This window comes from Canis lupus, chromosome 4 (assembly GCF_011100685.1).
Source record: "Canis lupus familiaris isolate Mischka breed German Shepherd chromosome 4, alternate assembly UU_Cfam_GSD_1.0, whole genome shotgun sequence".
In the NCBI taxonomy this organism is placed as follows: domain Eukaryota; kingdom Metazoa; phylum Chordata; class Mammalia; order Carnivora; family Canidae; genus Canis; species Canis lupus.
This window is the reverse complement of record NC_049225.1, coordinates 24,496,507-24,517,322: the sequence shown is the minus strand read 5'-3', so window position 1 is coordinate 24,517,322 and position 20,816 is coordinate 24,496,507. Positions and strand designations below refer to the sequence as shown.

Sequence of the window (20,816 nt, the reverse complement as noted above, 5' to 3'; positions counted from 1 at the left end):
TATTCTCATGGCCCTTTTTTGCCTGTGTTTTCTCTGCCACCATCTTCTCTTATTTTTCGGTTCTGGAATTCCATTTTGACCTAAACACTAATATTTGTTTTGATTGATAACATTGTTTGCAGCCATAATATCAGTGTATACATTAACTTTTGTATCATTTGGTATCATAAAAATATGATATGCTTAAACTTATAGTAAAAAAAATGTTGAATGCTAATCATGTTGTAATCACTGTACTGTTAAGAAATACAAAGAAGAAAATACTGTAGTTTTGTGTTTTGTATTGTACCAGTTTTCTCTGGACCAAGAATTCAAAAATAGAAATTGAACCAAATACTTTGTTTAGTACATTTGACACCTTAAAGAAAGTCAGTGTGAGAGGATTCGTGAATAAGAAAGAGAATGACAGAAGACAGTGATAGAGATATAGCTTAAGTCAGCTTATGATACAATTTTACATTTTTATCTTAAATTCAGTGGGAAGCTATTGAAGATTTTTAAGTGGGAGACAGAAAGGAGCAACCCTCAATTTTAAAAGGAAAATCTGATGTAAGTTGAGTGGCAAGAATGGATATAATTTGAAATATTATTTTTATAGAAAATCTCACTTATAAACCTCATTTTATGGCAAATTGATTTGTTAAACTGAAAAAAATCAAAATGAACATGACACATTTTTCCGTACCGTTTACAAAGCAAAAAGTGCCAAAATAGCAGCACCAAGTTACAGACTTTCACTACCCAAATTTTGTTCTCAAATACTATTAGCCTCTCAACAGAAGTAGGTCTCCTTAAATTTCAGCTGATTCTATGTCTTGAAGAAAAACTTAAAGATGGGCATGGAACATCCTACTGTAACCACAAAGCAAAGACCGTCAAGACAAAAACAAAGTAACTAGCTTGTCATGGCCAAGTTGTAACAATTTGGGCATCAGTAATTATGATTAATTAAAATATATAAATATTTTGAAATGCTCTGAGTTCATAATGGTATTCAAGAAAATATCAAGTATGGACAAAGTAAGGGTTCCATGAAAGTAAATATGGATTCTGTTATGCTTTCCATAAGCAGTGGTATGCTAATAAAGCTGGATAATTTGTTTCAGCTGGGTATATGTCTGTATATGAATTATAAATAGATGTTTGTTTTATCTGTATGTTAAATAAAAGTAATAATTGAAAACTGTAAGCAAATAGTCCAGAAAAGCACAGCCAAAGTAAGAAGGGCTAATCAGCAGTAGGGTAGCAAGTAGAAATGAAAGAAAGGAAGTCTGCAGTATGTTGCAGGATGGTTTAGCCAGATATCCTAAAAGAAGAGGGGCTAACTGCTCAGGCCTTGATTACTTAGTTCCTTGGAGATGAGTGTCTCAATAGAACTACTACTTATAAAATAATAAGGCATATATAAAATCTCTACTAACATCAGGTAAATATATTTAACTTGAGTTATGTAATTTTGGTCAGTGAGGATTAAAGAATACATCACCTCTGTGAAAGATATTAGTTTGTAAAACTCTGGGAATTATATAAAAAGAGCAAATTTAAAAAGGCTTATTCATGTAATACATGAGGTTTAAATTTAAAAAGAAAATTCAGCCTAGTGACAAGAAACTTGAATTTTGAGAAAAGCAAACAAATTCCATTCTCTGACAATTTAGGTGATAACCCTGGTCCTATAACCATAAGTGGCCTAATGAGGTAATGTTTTACGTTGTGGTCTCTTGAAATGACTACAAGCCCCAAAAAGCATCAGAACTACTGCTACTAAAAACTCATAGCTCAAATAAGTAAAATTATAGTCTTGGGGAAAAATTTAGGAATAATAAAGAAAGGGAATTAAAACTATGATATTTTACAATAGATTTAAGGGTAAACATAGATTTTTGAAATAATCCTATTTAGGTTTTTAAAAAATGTTTTATTTAAATTCCAGTTAGTTAGGGGCAGTCCGGGTGGCTCAGAGGTTTAGCGCCGCCTTCAGCCCAGGGCCTGAACCTAGAGTCCCAGGATGAAGTCCCACGTCGGGCTCCCTGCATGGGGCCTGCTTCTCCCTCTGCCTTGTCTCTGCCTCTCTCTCTTTCTCTGTGTTTCTCATGAATAAATAAATAAAATCTTTAAAAAAAATTCCAGTTAACATACAGTGTGATATTAGTTTCAGGTGTCCAATATAGTGATTCAACCTTTGCATAAATCACCTGGTGTTCATCACAAGTGCATTCCTTAATCCTCATCACCTATTTAACTCATCCCCCCCAACTCCCCTTCGGTAACTATCAGTTTGTTCATTTAAGTTAAGAATTTGTTTCTCTGTTTTGTTTCTTAAATTCCACATATGAGTGAAATAATACGTTATTAGTCTCTTAGTTTGGTCAAAATTATACTCTAGAATCCATCCATGGCAAGATTTTATTCTTTTTTATGGCTGAATAATATTCCATTACACACACACACACACACACACACCACATCTTAATCCATTCATCAGTTGATAGACACTTGGGTTGTTTCCATAATTTAACGATTGTAGATATATGCTACTATAAACTTTGGGGTGCATTTATCCCTTTAATTAGTATTTTTGTATTCTTTGGGTAAATACCCAGTAGTATGATTGCTGAATCATAGGATAGTTCTATTTTTAACTTTTTAAGGAACTTGCATACTGTTTTCCAGGGTGGCTATTCCAGTTTGCATTCCCACCAACAGGGCAAGAGGGTTCCCCTTTGGGCACCTGGGTGGCTCAGTCAATTAAGTATCTGCCTTCAGCTCAGATCATGATCCCTGAGTCCTGGGATTGACCCACAAGTCGGACTCCCTGCTTAGTGGGTAGCCTCCTGCTCCTTCTCCCTTTGTGCCTCCCCCCATTCATGCTTGCTCTATCTCTCAAATAAATAAAATCTTTAAAAAGAAGAGGTTTTCCCTTTCTCCATATTGTTTGCCAACACCTGTTGTTTCTTGTGTTGTTGATTTTATCCATTTTGATAGCTGTGAGGTGATAGCTCATTGTAGTTTTGATTTGTATTTCCCTGATGATCAGTAATACTAAGCATCTTTTCAGGTGTCTGTTGGCCAGCTGTATGTCTTCTTTGGAAAAATGTCTTCATGTCTTTTGCCCATTTTTAAACTGGATTATTAATTTTGGAGGTGTTGAGTTTTATAAGTTTTATAAGTTCTTTATATATTTTGGATACTAACCCTTTATCAGATTTGCAAATATCTTCTCCCTCTCTATAGGTTGCCTTTTAGTTTTGTTGACTGTTTCCTTTGCTGTGCAGAAGCTTCTTATTTTTGATGAAGCCCAATAATTTATTTTTGCTTTTGTTTCCCTTGCTTCAGGAGACATACCCAGAAAAAAGAAAAAAGTTGCTATAGCTGATATCAAAGAGGTTACTGCCTGTGTTCTCTTCTAGGACTTTTATGGTTTCAGATCTCACATTTTGAATTTGTTTTTGTGTATGTTGTAAGAAAGTGGAATAATCTTTTTTAGGTTTATTTTGCTGTTGCTTAAAGAGTTTGAAGTATTCAAAAGAATTAGCTATTTTAAATAATATACTAATTACCCAGTTTAAGCTAACAAACCAGCAGCTTAATGTGTATAAAGAAATTAAGTTGGAATTAATATTACATGTTTAAGAAAAATCACTTTTTCAAATTTTTTTTCAAAAAAATCTTTAAAGTGTGTTTCTCAGACCCCCTAAATTTTTTAACCCAGTCTATCTACACTTTATTTCAAGAAGGAAGTTCCTGTATTTATAGACATATAGAAATACAAAGATAGAGATAGGTCTGAATAACAAAAATATCCTTAAACTCTAGGGAATGTCTTATTTTTTGAACAAAAAATTATATAACAAAATTCTCGTATGTGCAAAAAGTACAATCTTAACAGAATTTTATGTGCTTTATTAAATAGGAACAAGTAAAAAGTTTTTGAATCACCTAGTATAACACTTGTACATTTGGATACATAAATACTTAAATATTATAGATACTTACATAGTAGAATCTCTTTCTTGAGAAAGTGCTGCCTCATGTGAAGCTGAAACAACAGAAGGGGATCTAGGATACAGCCCATAACCTTCACTTGGAGTGATTATCTGCCTACCCAGAATCCTTCAAAATGAACAACATAAAAAGACAGTTAAACACCTTCACCTGTCATTCATACAAAATGTAGATATTTTTGGAACAAATACGCTGGCTCTATATAAAATTCCAGTACATACTTAGTCTGATACTGATTAAGAATGATTCTTGAGAGAAAATGTGAATCCAGAGTCTTATTAGAGGTATAGCTTCCTTCCACAGAATGGAGACATAAATGATAAAGCTATAGCTTCCCACCATTGAAAAAATCCAAGGAAACTGAGCAAACATTTGTAATTTTCCCTCTGTCCTCTACAGTAACCTTTATTAAATCTGCCAAAATGGATGAAAGCCAGCCTGAATTAGTGAAAACTATGAATTATATTCTTAAGAACATGATGCTGAATAAGTTTTAAATAGTTAAGTACAAGTAATATGGTTTCTGAGGAAAGTTTCCTAACAGCTTATATCTGCTTTCAAGTATACATATGAATTTCCTTGTAGACAACAGTGTAAACAAGTACATTTTCTGACCCTCTTGCTCAAAAGAAGAGCTGTTTGGACAGCCACAATACACAGATTTCAGCTACTGGTATAGAAACTGTTTTTATTCAATTAGGACAACATAGTGGTAGTTATGAAAACTCCAAGAAACTTCCTTCAACTTGAATTTTCTCTCAACGGAGTCTATCCATCAGATGGCCTTATTTATATTCATTAAAACCAAGCCCATAAAGATTTCAGAATATAAATTTTTTTGGATATCTACTTTTCAAGTTTTAGTGTTTGCTATGAATACAAGCCAATCCTAGGGCTTTTATTTTATTTTTTTTTTCAGATTTTATTTATTTATTCATGAAAGACACAGAGAGAGAGAGAGAAAGACAGAGACACAGGCAGAGGGAGAAGCAGGCTCCAAGCAGGGAGCCTGACATGGGACTCGATCCCAGGTCTCCAGGATCACGCCCTGGGCTGAAAGCAGGCGCTAAACCGCTGAGCCACCCAAGGATTCCCCCTAGGGCTTTTAATACCTGAGGTGAGGAAAGCTACATGTCCATTGTTGGCACTCTTCTTGTAAACTCTTAGTATGCACACTTAACTTCTGCTCATACAAGAGTTCATCAATGGCTGTGAACATTGCCTGGACCTTTTCAGTGGCATTTTGGTCAAGTTCCTAGAAGAAAATATCACACCAAAATATTTAGATAGGCTTTTAAAGTCATAAAGGTTGCTTTCAACAATCAAATTTTGTTTTTAATATTTAACCATTTGAAATACTGCTGAATTTCCATGAAGGAAAAGTTAGTGAATTTTCATCTTATAATATTTAGATTTTCTTTCTATTCCTATTTAAAGAAAATTTATAGAAATATCTACTTTTTCAAAGTAATATTTTCTTTACCATAAAAATACTATGTTTATCATAATCACCTTGAAAGACAGAAAGGTATGAAGAAAAAATGAAAAGTACCAATAATTCTATCAAATATAATGATTGCTAATTTTAGTATAGCTGCTTGGTTCCAGTATTTTTTTAGAGCTGAAGACAGTTAATCCTATACATTTGACCCTGAACAACATGGGACTAGGGGTGCTGACCACCCCCCCACCTCCCCTGCATGCACAGTTGAAAATCCATATATATCATTTGAGTCTCCAAAAACCTAACTACTAATAGTATACTGATGACTGGAAGCTTTGCCAATATCTCATATTTTATATGTGTATTACATACTGTTTTCTTATAATAAAGTATACTAAAGAAAAAGTTATTAAGAAAATCATAAGAGAAAATACATTTACAGCACTGTACTGTATTGAACATAAAAGTGGACCCACATAGTTCAAACCTGTGTTCAAAGGCCAAGTGTATATGCATTATTTTGTAGTCTGTATTTTTCAATTGACAGTTTAGGTTGTCCCTGTCCTCTATAATTCTTTAGCAGCACCTATAGAGATGGCTATAAAATGTAAATCTGATCATGTTATCTGATTCTCTGCTTGTCCTCTACTTCATCGGTATTTATGCACCTTTAACGTTCTGGTGGAAGAAAAGTTAAACCTTTTATTAAAGTATAAGATAAGAAATTTGTATTTTTCACTCCAAGAATAAAAATCAGCTTCTACCCAATTAAAAAAGCTTTGCTAAATAGATATGAAGGCTAACTTTTAAGACTGTTTACCTTAAAAAAAAAGAGCTATCCAATTATGTAAAATACATTTTTTAAAAAGGACTTTGATATGCTTTAACTTTCCTCTAAGTATTTTTCATGTTTTTATTTTGAATTTTAGTATTAATGTTGTTTTTTTATAACACATATTACTTATTTTAGTAACTACTTAGATTTACCAGTATGCTTTGCCAATAACTTTGCTTTCTGATTCTGTGTGTATCCCATTCCTTTTTTCTGCCTTTTTCTTATTGATATAATCAATCCTTTAATAGTTCTCTCAATGTATAATACATAAGGATGGAAAATTCTTGTTCATAGATGCTTAAGATGTTTTTATTTTGCCTTCATTATTGAATGCTAAAATATGATATATTTATATATCTTATTAAGCATATATAAGAGGTATATCATTCATATATATATATTCATTCAATATATATATGACATATAGAAAATATCTTTTTTCCTTAGCATTTTGAAGACTTAATATCATTATCATCTGGCATTTGTTGTGACCAATATTCTGTTGTTAGTCTGATTTTTACTCTAAAATGTGTAGAATATCTTTTCTAATAGCTTTTAACATTTCTCTTTTTATATTTTCAATTTCCAATTAAATTTCCAATTTCTCTGGAATTGATCTGGCAGTGTTTTTTTTTTGTTTTTGTTTTGTCTCAGTTGTTATACTTTTCAACATGAATACTGTTATTTTAACTCAATTCTTTAAAAAAATCAGTGATTATTTCTTTCAATATTTCCTCTTTCTAAAACTTCTGTTAGATATGTACTACAGCATCTTAATCCAGGTTTCATGTTTCCTAACTACTCTTCAAATTTTCAGTGTCTTTAGCTCTCTAGTTCGAGGTGATTGTCTTAGTTTATCATTGTTTACTACAGTTCTGTTTCACTGGAACTGTAAACTGGATACAATCCAGTTTACCTTATTTATTGACATATTTCAAATGCTATTCATTCCAAGAGTTCAAACTGTATCTTCGTATCTGTCTGTTCTTAAATATCTCTATCTGCTTTGTTTTAAAACCCAATAATTTTAATGGATGCTATCTTATCATTTAATTCTTTGAGTATTTTAAAGTTTAATAAACTTATTGAATAATTTACATACAATAACATTTCAAGTATATATAGCACAATGATATTTGAAAAATGTGTTCATCCAACTAACTACCATTGCCTTCCAGATAGTTTTTTTTAAAGATTTTATTTATATATTCATGAGAGACACGGAGAGAGAGAGGCAGAGACACAGGCAGAGGGAGAAGCAGGCTCCAAGCAGGGAGCCGGACATGGGACACGATCCCAGGTCTCCAGGATCAGGCCCTGGGCTGAAGGCGGCGCCAAACCGCTAAGCCCCTGGGCTGCCCAATCTTCCAGATATATAAACATTTCTATCACTCCACAATTGTATTCTTATTCTACTTTGTAACTGAAGTCTTCCATTCCCCATGTCAGGAAACCACTAATCTGATTTCTATCATTATAAGTTAGTTTTGTCTGTTCTAGAACTTTGTATAAATAGGATTATGCAGGTGTACTTTTGTATGTTTAGCTTCCTTCACTCAGCAGAATTTTTTTGAGGTTCATCTATGTTGCTGCATGTGTTAGTGTTCATTGCATTCTATTGCTGAGAAGAATTTCATTGTAGGAATATGCTACAATTTATCTATTCTTCTTTTGAGGGACATTTGCATTATTTGTTATGAGTAAATGTAATATGAACATTCATGTACAAGTCTTTTTCTGGATATATATTTTTATTTCCTTCTGATAAATATATAGAAGTGGAACTTCTGGGTCTTACGAGTATTATGTATAATGCTATACTATTTTGAAGTGTATATATACATATATATATGCAAAACACACATATACATATATATATATATACACACACACTCATACATATATACAATTTAGCACTCCCATCAGAAATGTGTGAGCATTCAATTTTGCTCTACATTCTGGTAAAAATTAGATATTGTCAGTCTTTTTAGTTTTAGTGAGTGTGGTGTATCATGACCATTTTAAATTTGCATTTCTCTGATGATTAATGATACTGAGCATCTTTCAATATGCTACCTGGTCATATATCTTCTTTCATGGAGTTCAAGTTTTTTTACCCATTTTTTTCACCTGCTGTCTTCTTAGTACAGAGTTTTTAAGTTTTGGATACAAGTCCTTTGTCAAATACATGTACTATTGCAAATATTCTCTCCCTACCTGTGGTTTGACCTTTCATTCCCTTGATGATATATTTGAAAGCACAAATGATTTTAATATTGATGGAGTCAAATTTATCCAATTTTTTAGGCTTGTGCTTTTGGGGTGTCATATTGTATATTGTTGTATTGCAGGTTTTCTCATATTTTTTTCTAAAAGATTGACAGTTTTTGTCTTCAGCATCTTTGTCAAAAATCAATTGACTCTAAATGTAAGGGTTTATTTCTGGATTACCAGTTCTGTTCTATTGATCATTATGCCTGTTCTTATGTCAGTACCACACTGTTTTGATTATAGCATCATTTTATTAAGTTTTAAAATAGGAGAGTGTAAGTTCCTCTGACTTTCTCCTTTTGTTTAAATATTGTTTAGGCTGATCTGACTCCTTTACAATTCCATATCCATCTTAGGATCAGCTTAATCAGTTTCTACAAAAACTGGTAGGGATTTTGATAGGGAATGTATTGTATGTATACATCATATACATCAATTTGGGAAGAAATGCAGTCTTAATATTTAGTGTTCCAATCTATGAACATGAATGTGTTTATATATCATTTTCTCAGCAAAGTTTTGAAATTCCCAGTGTATAAGTTTTGTGCTTCTTTTGTTAAGTTTATCCCTTTTGTTCTATTGTGAATTGATGTTATTTTTTATTTTATTTTTATTTTTTTTTTTTTTTATGGTGAAAAAATTTATATTTAGATTTATAGCCGGCTGGACTCAGTTTAGATGATCCCAATTTTGTTGGCAACATCCAAAGCATCATAGTCAGGAGCCAGTCGAACATATGCTTTCTTCTCTCCATCAGGCCTGATCAAGGTGTTGACCTTGGCCACATCAATGTCATAGAGCTTCTTCACAGCCTGTTTGATCTGGTGCTTATTGGCCTTGACATCCACAATGAACCCAAGTGTGTTGTTGTCTTCTATTTTCTTCATGGCTGACTCAGTAGTTAAGGGGAACTTGATGATGGCATAGTGATCAAGCTTGTTTCTCCTGGGGGCGCTCTTTCGAGGATATTTGGGCTGCCTTCGGAGACGCAGGGTCTTGGGTCGTCGGAATGTAGGTGACGTGCGGATCTTCTTTTTTTTGTGACTGTGCACGCCTTTCAGCACCGCTTTCTTAGCTTTCAAAGCCTTTGCTTTGGCTTCGGCTTTGGGAGGGGCAGGGGCTTCCTTCTTCGCCTTCGGCGCCATCTTCGTGAAAGGGGCTATTTTTTATTTTCATTTTGAGTTGTTCATGTGCTAATGTGTAGAAAGATTTTTAAATTTAAATATAATTCATATGCTATGAAATTCATCTTTTTAAAGTGTGCAAGTTAGTGGTTTGGGGCCAATAGTTTGTAGTATATTCACAGTTGTGTAAACATCACCAGTATCTAATCCCAGAATATTTCATCATCCCCAAAAGAAATCCTGTCTCCATTAGCAATCACACTGCATTTCTCTTTCTACCAGTCCTTGGCCACAACTAACCTACTTTTTGTCTCTGGATTTGCTCTTCTGGACATTTCATTATATAGAATCATATAATAGCCTTTTGTGTCTGGCTTCTCTCATTGAGCCCCCTTTTAAGGTTCATCCAGAGCATAGCATGTATTAGTACTTTCCTTTTTATGGCTGGATAATATTCTATTAGGTAAACATGCCACATTCATAATTGATTTTTATTTTTTTTTTATTTTTTTTTTATTTATTTTTTTTTTCATAATTGATTTTTATAAATTGATCTGATATACTGTGATCTTACTGAACTTATTTCTTCTAGTAGATTTTGTGGGGTTAGAAGGAGTGTGAACTCTTCAGGATTTTCTATCATGTCATCTGCAAATGAAGATAGTTTTTATTTAGTCCTTTCCAACGTGGATGCCTTTTTGTTGTTGTTGTTGTTGTTGTTACTGCTGTTTCATATACGCTGACAATATTTATTTTTTTATTTTTTAATAAATTTATTTTTTATTGGTGTTCAATTTGCCAACATATAGAATAACACCCAGTGCTCATCCCGTCAAGTGCCCACCTCAGTGCCTGTCACCCAGTCACCCCCACCCCCTGCCCACCTCCCCTTCCACCACCCCTAGTTCGTTTCCCAGAGTTAGGAGTCTTTCATGTTCTGTCTCCCTTTCTGATATTTGCCACTCATTTTTTCTCCTTTTAATGTGGATGCCTTTCATTTCCTTATATTATCTTAACAGCACTGAGTAAAACCTCCAGTACAATGCTGAATAAAAGTGACAAATAGAACTGGAGATTTACCCAAAGAATATGTAAACATTAACTAAAAAAGATAGATGTATCCCTATGCTTACTGCAGCATTATTTACAATAGTCAAGATACGGAAGCAACCATGTGTCCATTATAGATGAGTGGATAAAGAAGATGTGGTATGTATACATGCACGCACACACACAGCAATATTACTCGGCCATAGAAAAGAATGAAGTCTCGCCATTTGGAAGAACATGGATGGATCTAGAGGGTATAATGCTAAGTGAAATAAGAGAAAGACAAATGCTTTATGATTTCACTCACATGTGGAATTTAAGAAACAAAACAAACAGAAAAAAAATACAAACCAAGAAACAGACTCTTAACTATAGAGAACAAACTGATGGCTACCAGAGGGGAAGTGGGTAGGGGCATGGATAAAATATGGGAAGTAGATTAACAGTATACTTAGGATGAGCACTTAGTAATGTATAGAACTGTTGAATACTATCTTGTACATTTGAAACTAATATGACATTGTATGTTAACTATACTGGAATAAAAATAAAAATAAAATAAATTAAAAAGTGGTGTGTGGATATCCTTACCTTGTTCCTGATCTTAAAGAGGAAAATATTTGGTCTTTCCCCATTATATACAATGTTAGCTGCAAGTTTTTTGAAATGCCCTTTGTCAGGTTGATGAAATTCCTTTTGATTTCTAGTTTTTTTGAGTTTCTATCATGAATAGACATTGCATTTTGTCAAATGCTATTTCTGTGTCTACTGAGATGATGTCCTTTTTGTCTTTTATTCCATCATTCTATATATCATTTCATGGAATGATGTATGATGTATTAAATTAATTTTCTAATGTTTAACATAAGCTGTGCATTCCTGGAATAAATCACATTATGTCAAGGTAAATAATCCCTTTATGATGCTAGATTTGGTTTGCTAATAATTTAAAGTTTTTGTGTTTAATTTTAAGAAGGATATTAATTTGTAGTTTTCTTGTAATGTCTTTGTCTGACTTGGGTGTCAGGCTAATAATGGCCTCAGGGAATGAATTCTTTTCTGAAAGACTGGTAATATTTTTCTTTAAATATTTAAATCAATTTTTTATATTGACCTTGTATCTTGTGGCCTTGTTAAACTCTATTAGTTCTAATAGATTTGTTTGTTTTGTGGATTCTATAGAATTTTTGCATACAGAATTCTTTTCTTGTGATGTCTTTGGCTTTGGTAGCAGGGTGTATTGGCTTCATGGGATGAGTTGGGAATTGTTCCTTTCTCTATTTTCTAAAAAAGTTTATGAAAGATAGCTATTATTTATTCCTTTAAATATTTGATAGAATTTATCAATGAAGCTATTTATGCCTGGGTTTTTCTTTGTAGGAAGATTTTTAATTACTAATTTATTTATTATAGATCTATATGGATTTTTAATTTCTTTTTGAGTCAGTTGTCTTTCTAGAAATTTGTCAATTACATCTAAATTATCTAAGTTTTTTTTTTAAGATTTTATTTATGCATGAGAGACAGAGAGAGAGAGAGAGAGGCAGAGACATAGGCAGAGAGAGAAGCAGGCTCCATGCCAGGATCATGCCCTGGGCCGAAGGCAGAGGCTCAACTGCTGAGCCACCCAGGTGTCCCTAAATTATCTAATTTCTTAGCATGAAATTGCTTATTACAGTTCCTCAGTCCTTTTCATTTCTGAAGAGTCAATAATTATGTCCTGCTCATTCACTTCTAATCTTGTTAATTTGTGTCTTTTTCCTTGGTCAGACTAGCTAAAGACTTGTCAATTTTGTTTAATTTTTTTCAAAGAACCCACTTTTGACTTTACTGATTTTCCCTATTGTTTTTTGTTTTCTATTTCATTCATTTCTATTCTAATCTGTATTATTTCCTTTCTTCTGCTTGCTTTTGGTTTAGTTTCCTTTTTTAGTTTCTAAAGGTAGAAGCTCATGTTATTGATTTGAGACCCTCCTTTATCTTTTTTCTTTTTTAAAAATTTTATCATAATTTATATTGTAAAATGATCACAATAAATCTAGTTAAAATATGTCACCATACATAGTTACAGAATTTTTTCTTGATCTCTCTTAGCAACTTTCAAATATGCAATACAATATTTTTTACTGTAGTCACCATGCTGTATATTACATCCCCATTACTTACTTACTTTATAACTAGAAGCTTTTAAATTTTGACTGCCTTCATCCATTTTGCCCACTCCCTGACTCCCATCTTTGGCAAACAATCTGTTCTCTGTGTCTATGAGCTTGATTTTACCCCCATAGGATTTCAAGCTATTAATTTTTCTCTAAACACCACTTGAGCTACATCCTACAAATTTTGATATTGTTTTTCCCTTTTCATTCAATTAAAAATATTCTCTAATTTCCCTTGTAGAGTTCTTCTTCAACCCATCAGTTAATTAAAAGAGAACTGCTTAATTTTCCAAATATTTGAGAATATCCCAAATTTCTAGGTTTCGATTTCTAACTTAATTCCAGTGTGGTTGGAGAACATACCTTGTATAGTTACAGTCCTTGTAGGGTTATGAAATTTGTTTTATATATAGAATATATATTCTTTTGTCTTTGGGTGGAATGTTAGGTCAAGTTTGTTAACAGTGTTGTTCAAGTCTTCAGTATGCTTGCTGATTTTCTGTCTAGTTGTTCTATCAAGTATTGGGAGTAGTGTATTGAAGTCTCTGGCTATAATTGTGTGGTTTGTTTCTCCTTCACTTCTGTCAAATTTTACTTTATACTTTAAGGCATGATTATTAGTGTGTATATATTTGTAATTGCTTTATTTTCCTGATAAATTGGTCTTTTTATCATTATGAAATGTCTTTGTGTTTCTATAGTAGTATTCTGTTTATTTTGTCTGCCTTGGCTTTTAATTTTTGTGTCCTTTCATGATCTCTATATTTGCATGCTGTTTGGATATGTGGAGAGTTTATCAGACCACTATGACTATATTATTTCCCAGATCTCCTTGGTAAATTTCTGGATAGTCTGACAATTGATTTTCTTTGCCCTAGCCAGTACAAAATCCACAGATTATCTGAGCCACTATTTTGCCTCGTTTGTACACCACAGAGTTTGCTACTGTTATTAATGATGGCATTGGGTATAGAAGTTTGTCCAAGTTCTGCTCCGAACTACTGAGTCCTCTCTGGTAGTGAAGCTGCTAGTTATTACGGCTTGTCCCTCTGTACAGGCTCTCACTGTTATTAACACATGGTTCTGCTGATTTTAGTGAATAACTGCTTTGCTTTGTTAAGTACCTTTCATCAATTTCCTAAAATGGTTGCTTTGACTATTTTATCGAGTTTTATTGCTGCTTTTGGGGAAGAAGACTTGTCAAGCTATTCATTCTGCCAAACTAGAAGTCCCACTCCATAATTTTCTTTTATGACATGTTTTTGTCAGGTTTGCGGCATCAATATTATGCTGGCCTCATAATGTAAATTAAAAATGCTACTATTTCTTTGAAAAAGCTTGTGTGACTATTATTTCTTCCAAAAAATTGCATGATAGATTCAGTAGTGAAACCACCTAGGCCTAAAACTTTCTCTAAGAGAGTTGATTCAGTTTCCTTACAAATTTTACAACTATTCAGATTTTTAAAGGGATTTGCCCATTTTATCTAAGTTTTAGAATTTATTAGCATAAAATTGTTCCTACTACTAATAGTCTTAATGTGTATAGGATTTAAGGTGATCTTTCCTCTTTCATTCATGGTATTTGTGATTTGTGTTTCCTTGCTTTTTCTTGAGCACTATCTCCAGAGAGTTTATTAATTATTAATCTTTTCTAAGGATCAACTCTTGGATTTCCTCATTTGCTTTTATTTGTTTTCTGTTTCACTGATTTTTGCTCTTCATTATTTCCTTCATTCTTCTTTGGGTTTATTCTTTCCCAGTATCCTAAGGTAGGAACAAATTATTCATTCAAAGCTGTATTCTTTTCTAAAATAGGTGTTTTGGCCTGGGTGGCTCAGTGGTTTAGTGCCACCTTCGGCATGGGGCCTGATCCTGGAGACCCAGGATCGAGTCACACGTCGGGTTTCCTGAATGGAGCCTGCTTCTCCCTCTGCCTGTGTCTCTGCATCTCTCTCTCTCTCTCTCCCTCTCTCTGTCTTTCATGAATAAATAAATAAAATCAAAAATAAATAAATAAAATAAAATAGGTGTTTAAAGCTACAAACTTCTGGGACACCTGGGTGGCTCAGTGATTGAGCGTCTGCCTTCGACTCAGGGCATGATCCCAGAGTGTGCGATCGAGTCCCACATCGGGCTCCTTGTGGGGAGCCTGCTTCTGCCTATGTCTCTGCCACTCTCTCTCTCTCTCTCATGAATAAATAAAAATCTTTAAAAAATTAAAGCTACAAACTTCTGGGGCACCTGGGTGATTCAGTGGTTGAGTACCTGCCTTTGTCTCAGGTCATGATCCTGGGGTCCTGGGATCAAGTCCTGTATCAGACTCCGCACAGTTCTCCCTCTGCCTATGTCTCTGTGCCTCTCTCTGTATATGTCTCTCATGAATAAATAAATAAAATCTTAAAAAAAGCTACAAACTTCCTTGTAAAAAGTACATTAGTAGCACCTAAATATTTTGATATTTTGTGTTTTTATTATTATGTAATTCAAAATACCCTCTAATTTTCCTTGTAATTTGATATTTGGAAGCGTGTTGTTTAACTTTCAAATATTTGGGGGTTTTCTAGGTATCTTATTGTTACTGATTTCTAATTTAATTCTGTTGTGGTCAGAGAATATATTCTGTGAAATTTAATCTTTTGAATATTATTGAGACATTTTACAGTCCACCATACAGTCTGTACTTGTGAACATTACACGTGTGCTTCAGAAGAATATGTACTCTGTATTTACTGGGTATAGCATCAGATCTTGTATATTTTTACTGATTTTCTAATTGTTCTATTAATTATTAAAAGCTTCAACAATAATTGTGAGTTCACCAATCCATCTCTTTAATTTTATCAGTTTTCTTTTTTTGTTATCCTTTTGTGAGTTTTTTTTTTTTATTTTTTTTTTAATTTATTTATGATAGTCACACACAGAGAGAGAGAGAGAGGCAGAGACATAGGCAGAGGGAGAAGCAGGCTCCATGCACCGGGAGCCTGACGTGGGATTCGATCCCGGGTCTCCAGGATCGCGCCCTGGGCCAAAGGCAGGCGCTAAACCGCTGCGCCACCCAGGGATCCCGAGTTTTTAAATTTTTATTTAAATTCAATTAATTAATATATAACCAATATATTATTGGTTTCAGAGGTAGAGGTCAGTGATTCATCAGACTTATATAATACCTAGTGCTCATTACATCAGGAGTCCTCCTTAAGTTCATCACCCAGTTGCCCTATCTCCCGCCCTCCCTCCCCCTTCCAGCAACCTTCAGTTTGTTTCCTATAATTAAGAGTTTCTTATGGTTTGTCTCCCAGATTTCATCTTGTTTTATTCTTTCCTCTCTTCCCCTATGATCCTCTGTTTTGTTTCTTAAATTCCACATATGAGATCATATGATAACTCTTTTTCTGATTGGCTTATTTCACTTAGCATTATATCCTCTAGTTCCATCCACGTCATTGAAAAGGGCAAGATTTCATTTTTTTGATGGCTGATAGTATTCCATTCTTCATCTTTCTTCATCCATACTGAAATTCTATTAGATGTGTACTTATTTAGAATTGTTATGTCTTCCTGGTCAATTGCATTATAGACTGAATTGTGTCCTCCTATGTTGAAGCCTAACCCACAATGTGATTGTATTTAGAAACGGAGCTTTTAAAAAGGATATTAGGTTAAATGAGGTCATAAGCTCTAAACTATACAGAACAAACTGAGGGTTACCAGAAGGAAAGGGGGGATGGGTGAACTAGGTGATGGAGACTAAGTAGGGCACTTGCTGTGATGAGCACAAGGTGTTGTATGTAAATCTTTAAAATCTTTAAAGAAAACTTTAAAAAAAAACTTTAAAAAATTAAATTAAAATAAATAAATAAAAATTTGGGAAAAAAGGGGTAAGGGTGGAACTCTAATCTGAGGAATGATGGTTCTTGTAAGAAAAGGAAGAGATACCAGAGATCACTCCACCTGTGCACATGCCTACAAGCAAGGCCATGTGAGGATACAGTATTCCAGGAGGAGAGGCCTCACCACAAACCAACCTGGATGGCACCTTGCTTTTGGATTTCTAGCCTCCAGAACAATGAGAAAACAAGTGGCTGGTGTTTAAGCCACACAGTCTATGGTATCTCATTGTGGCAGCCTGAACTAAAACAAATTGCCTCTTATCACTAGGAAATATTCCTCTTTCCTAGGACAAACTCCATATTTTCAAGTTTATTTTCTCTCCTATTAATATAACCATGTCAGCCGACCGTGTTCGTGATGTATCTTTCTCTAGCCTTTAAATATCAACCTATTTGTGACTATATATTTATGATGCATCTCTTCTACATAGTATACAGTTGAACCTTGCTTTTTTATCCATTCTGACAATCTCTGCTTTTAATTGGAGTATTTAATCCATTTACATTTGTTTTAATTGTTGAATTGAAATCTACCATCTTGCTATTTCTTTTCTATTTGTCCCTTCTGTTTTTTGGTCCTCTCTTGATTCTTTCCTTTTTTCTTTTTCCTTTTTTGACTTATTTGATTAACAAATGAAATATCAGTTAGTATTCCACTTTATTTCCCCAATTGTCATCTTAGGTTATTCTTCCTTTTTTTTTTTTTAAAGATTTTATTTACTCATTCATAGAGACACATAGAGAGAGGCAGAGACACAGGCAGAGAGAGAAGCAGGCTCCACGCAGGGAGCCCGATGTGGGACTCGATCCCGGGTCTCCAGGATCATGCCCTAGGCTGCATGCGGCGCTAAACCGCTGCGCCACCAGGGCTGCCCTCATAGGTTATTCTTCTTATAATTTTTAATGCTTGTTCTATAACTAATAATATGCATTTCTAACCTATCAAAGTCTAGTTAGAGTCAATATTTTACCACTTTATACCTCCTTCATACTTCCCATTTCTCTCTTGATAATTTCTCTTTCCTATTTCATAAATGTAATAACATTAAAACAGTATAATTCCATTTACGATCACTGATCCTTTCAGCTGTATTTGTCTCATCTTTTACTTCTACAAGTATAAATTCCATCTTGCATAAATTATAAATCACCAGAAAATATACACTTTTATATTTACCCACTTATTTACAATTTCTGATGCTCTTTATCTCCCCCTGCCTTGCATATTCCAGCTGCTTCATCTTCCATGAATGCTGATCTCTGTTCCTCAGCACAATGGAATCACCATGCCTTGTTTGGACTTGAGCTCACAAATGGATAGTCAGAAAATTATCTCCAATCAGGAACCAGGGGCCCACCTTATGAGTTTCCCTTCTCTCAGGGACTGTAGATATGTGTTGCCTATTATCCAGTGCTTCAAGCGACACCCAACATAGGGTTTTCAAAGCCAGAACAGAATAAGGAAAGCATCAACCAACCTGGGAGGGCACTCTGGTATATGAAATTGGAACCCAAGCACAGTAATGAAGGTGTCTGTGTAGGAAGATGGCCTGCATCTAAGCAGTCTTCTTGACCCTGAGCAATGCAAGAGGGGTGTTCTAGTTACTTTGGCAGTATAACAAATTACTCTAAAATTTAATGACTTAAAACAGCATCATGTATTATTTCCTCAGGTTTACATAGGTCAGGAATTTTTAGAGATCACAACAGGAATGGCTTCTCTCTTCTCCACAATATCTGAGATATCAGTTGAAAAATTGAAAAGCTTGGACCTGAATTCATTTGAATGCTCATTCACTCAAATATCTAGCAGCAGTTGATGCTGGCTTTTAGCTGGGGGCTTCAGTTCATCTCCACATGGGTTTTCCCATGTGGTCTGGTCTGAACTTCCTCACAATATGGTGGCTGGATTCCAGGTCAAGTATCCAGAGAGAGAGAGAGAGAGAGAGAGAGAGAAACAGAGGCAGGCAGAAGCTGTGTTACCTTCTAATCTAGAAAATTATACAGCGTCACATTCACTGCATGCTACTGATTGAGCCAAACAGTCATTCAGGTTCAAGAGGAAAAAACTCTCAATGGAGAAGTATCAATATCTTGAAAGAAGAGCACGTAAGATGGGATATATACTGGCATGGCTTTGAAAGTACAGTGTCATAGTGGGTGTTTTTAGGCTGGAGAGTAGGTTGTTGCAGAGTATTGGAGCACAAGTAAGATGAAGAGGATGTCCATGTGGAAGGCAACCTGCTTGTAATGATGGTACCAGAATAGAGAGAAGGCTATGTGGAGAGCAGGCAGCCTCACACATGGTGATAGTCCAAGAAGGGTGAAGAAGGTACCTGTATGGAAGTCAGGACTACTATGGGTGTCTGGCTCTGAGCAGGGTGAGAACAACATCCAATGGGTGAAAGGGTACAGGGGGTAGTGACCCGGTATAAGGTATTAAAACATTTGTGAAGTAAGAAAGGCATTAGAAGGAAACTGGTTACATTCAGGGGCATTTATCAAATAAGTAAATATATTAAGGATAATAGAATCCAGGTTGCTTAGTATCAAAGAAAGAAGTTACAAATATGAAAGAGGAAAAAACTAGAATGAACTTTGTCATGTCAGAATGGAATAGGGGAAATACATACATAGATTCCCTAGTCCTGTCCACTGAGAGGGTCTTCAGGGACAACTAAAAAGCAATGAACATACTTAGCACCCAAATATTTGTTTCTAAATGTGGCACTAAAAGGAACCAGGGCTCCTTAGAGAAGTGGCTGATTCCAGCGCTGGGCCAAAGCAAGTACAAAATAAGTCTCGAGTATCTTGTGCCAGAAAGTGAGATGAGAACATGTCAATATGTCCTACTGGCTTCTGCCAGTACGAAGGGACTTCTACTGGCTAAAAGCTGGGAAAATATGAACTTCAAAATAAGTAATGATAATGATATAACTCACTGAATAAAATAGGAATCCGCAAATCTACGCTGATGTAAATAAATTCAAAAATTGAAAGTTTGATGAGGAATAGGATAGCAGCTACATAATTTCAAAGTTACCTCTCCAAAAAATACTTTTTAAAAAATATTTTATTTATTTATTTTTTTGGCAGGGGGAGCACGAGCAAAGGAAGGGGCAAAGGGAGCAGGAGAAGCAGACTCCCTGCTGAGCAAGGAGCCCAACTCAACTTGGGCAATCCCAGGGTGTTGGGATCATGACCTAAGCTGAAGGCAGATACTCAACCAACTGAGCCACGCAGGCAGCCCTCCACAAAATACTTTGAAACAACAGAAAAAATTAAGGTGTAAGACACCAGACCTTAATTAAGTGATCAAAGTGAACATCATCAGTAATAGGACAAATGGAACCATGTGCCACCAAATAGAATGCAATGAGAAAAACAAGCTCATACCTGTGATATCACAGATGGAAACTAAAGAGACATAACAACGTTAAGTGAACTTTTTCTATAAAGGATATTATTGGGATAACTAGTGAAATTTTAATGAGGTCTAGAGGATTAGATGGTAGCCATGTATCACTGTTGGGTTCCAGAATTTGATGCTTACACTCTGGTCATGTAGTGTCCTTGTTTGAAGAAAATACATACAAAAATCTTTAGTATGAGGGGGAATCATGTCAGTAACTTGCTCTCAAGTTGGTCATGAAAAATAGTTCTTTGTAGTGTACTTGTAACTTTCCTGTAAATTTGAGGTTGTTTCAAGTTTTTAAGAAAATATTGTACATAGCATTTGCAACTCTGATCTCAGACTATAGATTTCATTAAGACACAACCTTAAAAAAAATGGAATTAAAAGGACTTACCTACTCTTACATGTGATACCTGCAATGAAGTGTTTGTGTGATACAAGGAAAATACCAACATTATCTATATACTAACTAAAAACCTTGAAAACACAATCATTGCAATAAAGGTCAATGATAAATGTATTCTTCAAAAAATTAAAATAGTTTTCATATGACCTAGCAATCCCACTTCTAGTTATATACCTAAGAATATTCAAAACATATGCCTATAGAAAAATTTGTAC

General features: G+C 34.4%; 1 protein-coding gene across 6 annotated transcripts in view; it reads right to left on the bottom strand.

Moving 5' to 3' along the window:
- FAM149B1 (family with sequence similarity 149 member B1) overlaps positions 1–20,816 on the bottom strand; it is a 72,400-nt gene that overhangs the window by 37,131 nt on the left and 14,453 nt on the right. For 5 of the 6 annotated variants that reach the window (XM_038534330.1, XM_038534328.1, XM_038534327.1 and 2 more), the window contains 2 exons: positions 5,118–5,260; positions 3,997–4,113 (listed from right to left, as the gene is read on the bottom strand). In XM_038534330.1, coding sequence (XP_038390258.1) covers positions 3,997–4,113; positions 5,118–5,260 — 260 coding nt within the window. Of the gene's footprint in view, positions 1–3,996; positions 4,114–5,117; positions 5,261–18,258; positions 18,356–20,816 lie in introns of those variants that run through there. The other variant, XM_038534329.1, reaches the window with a different exon arrangement.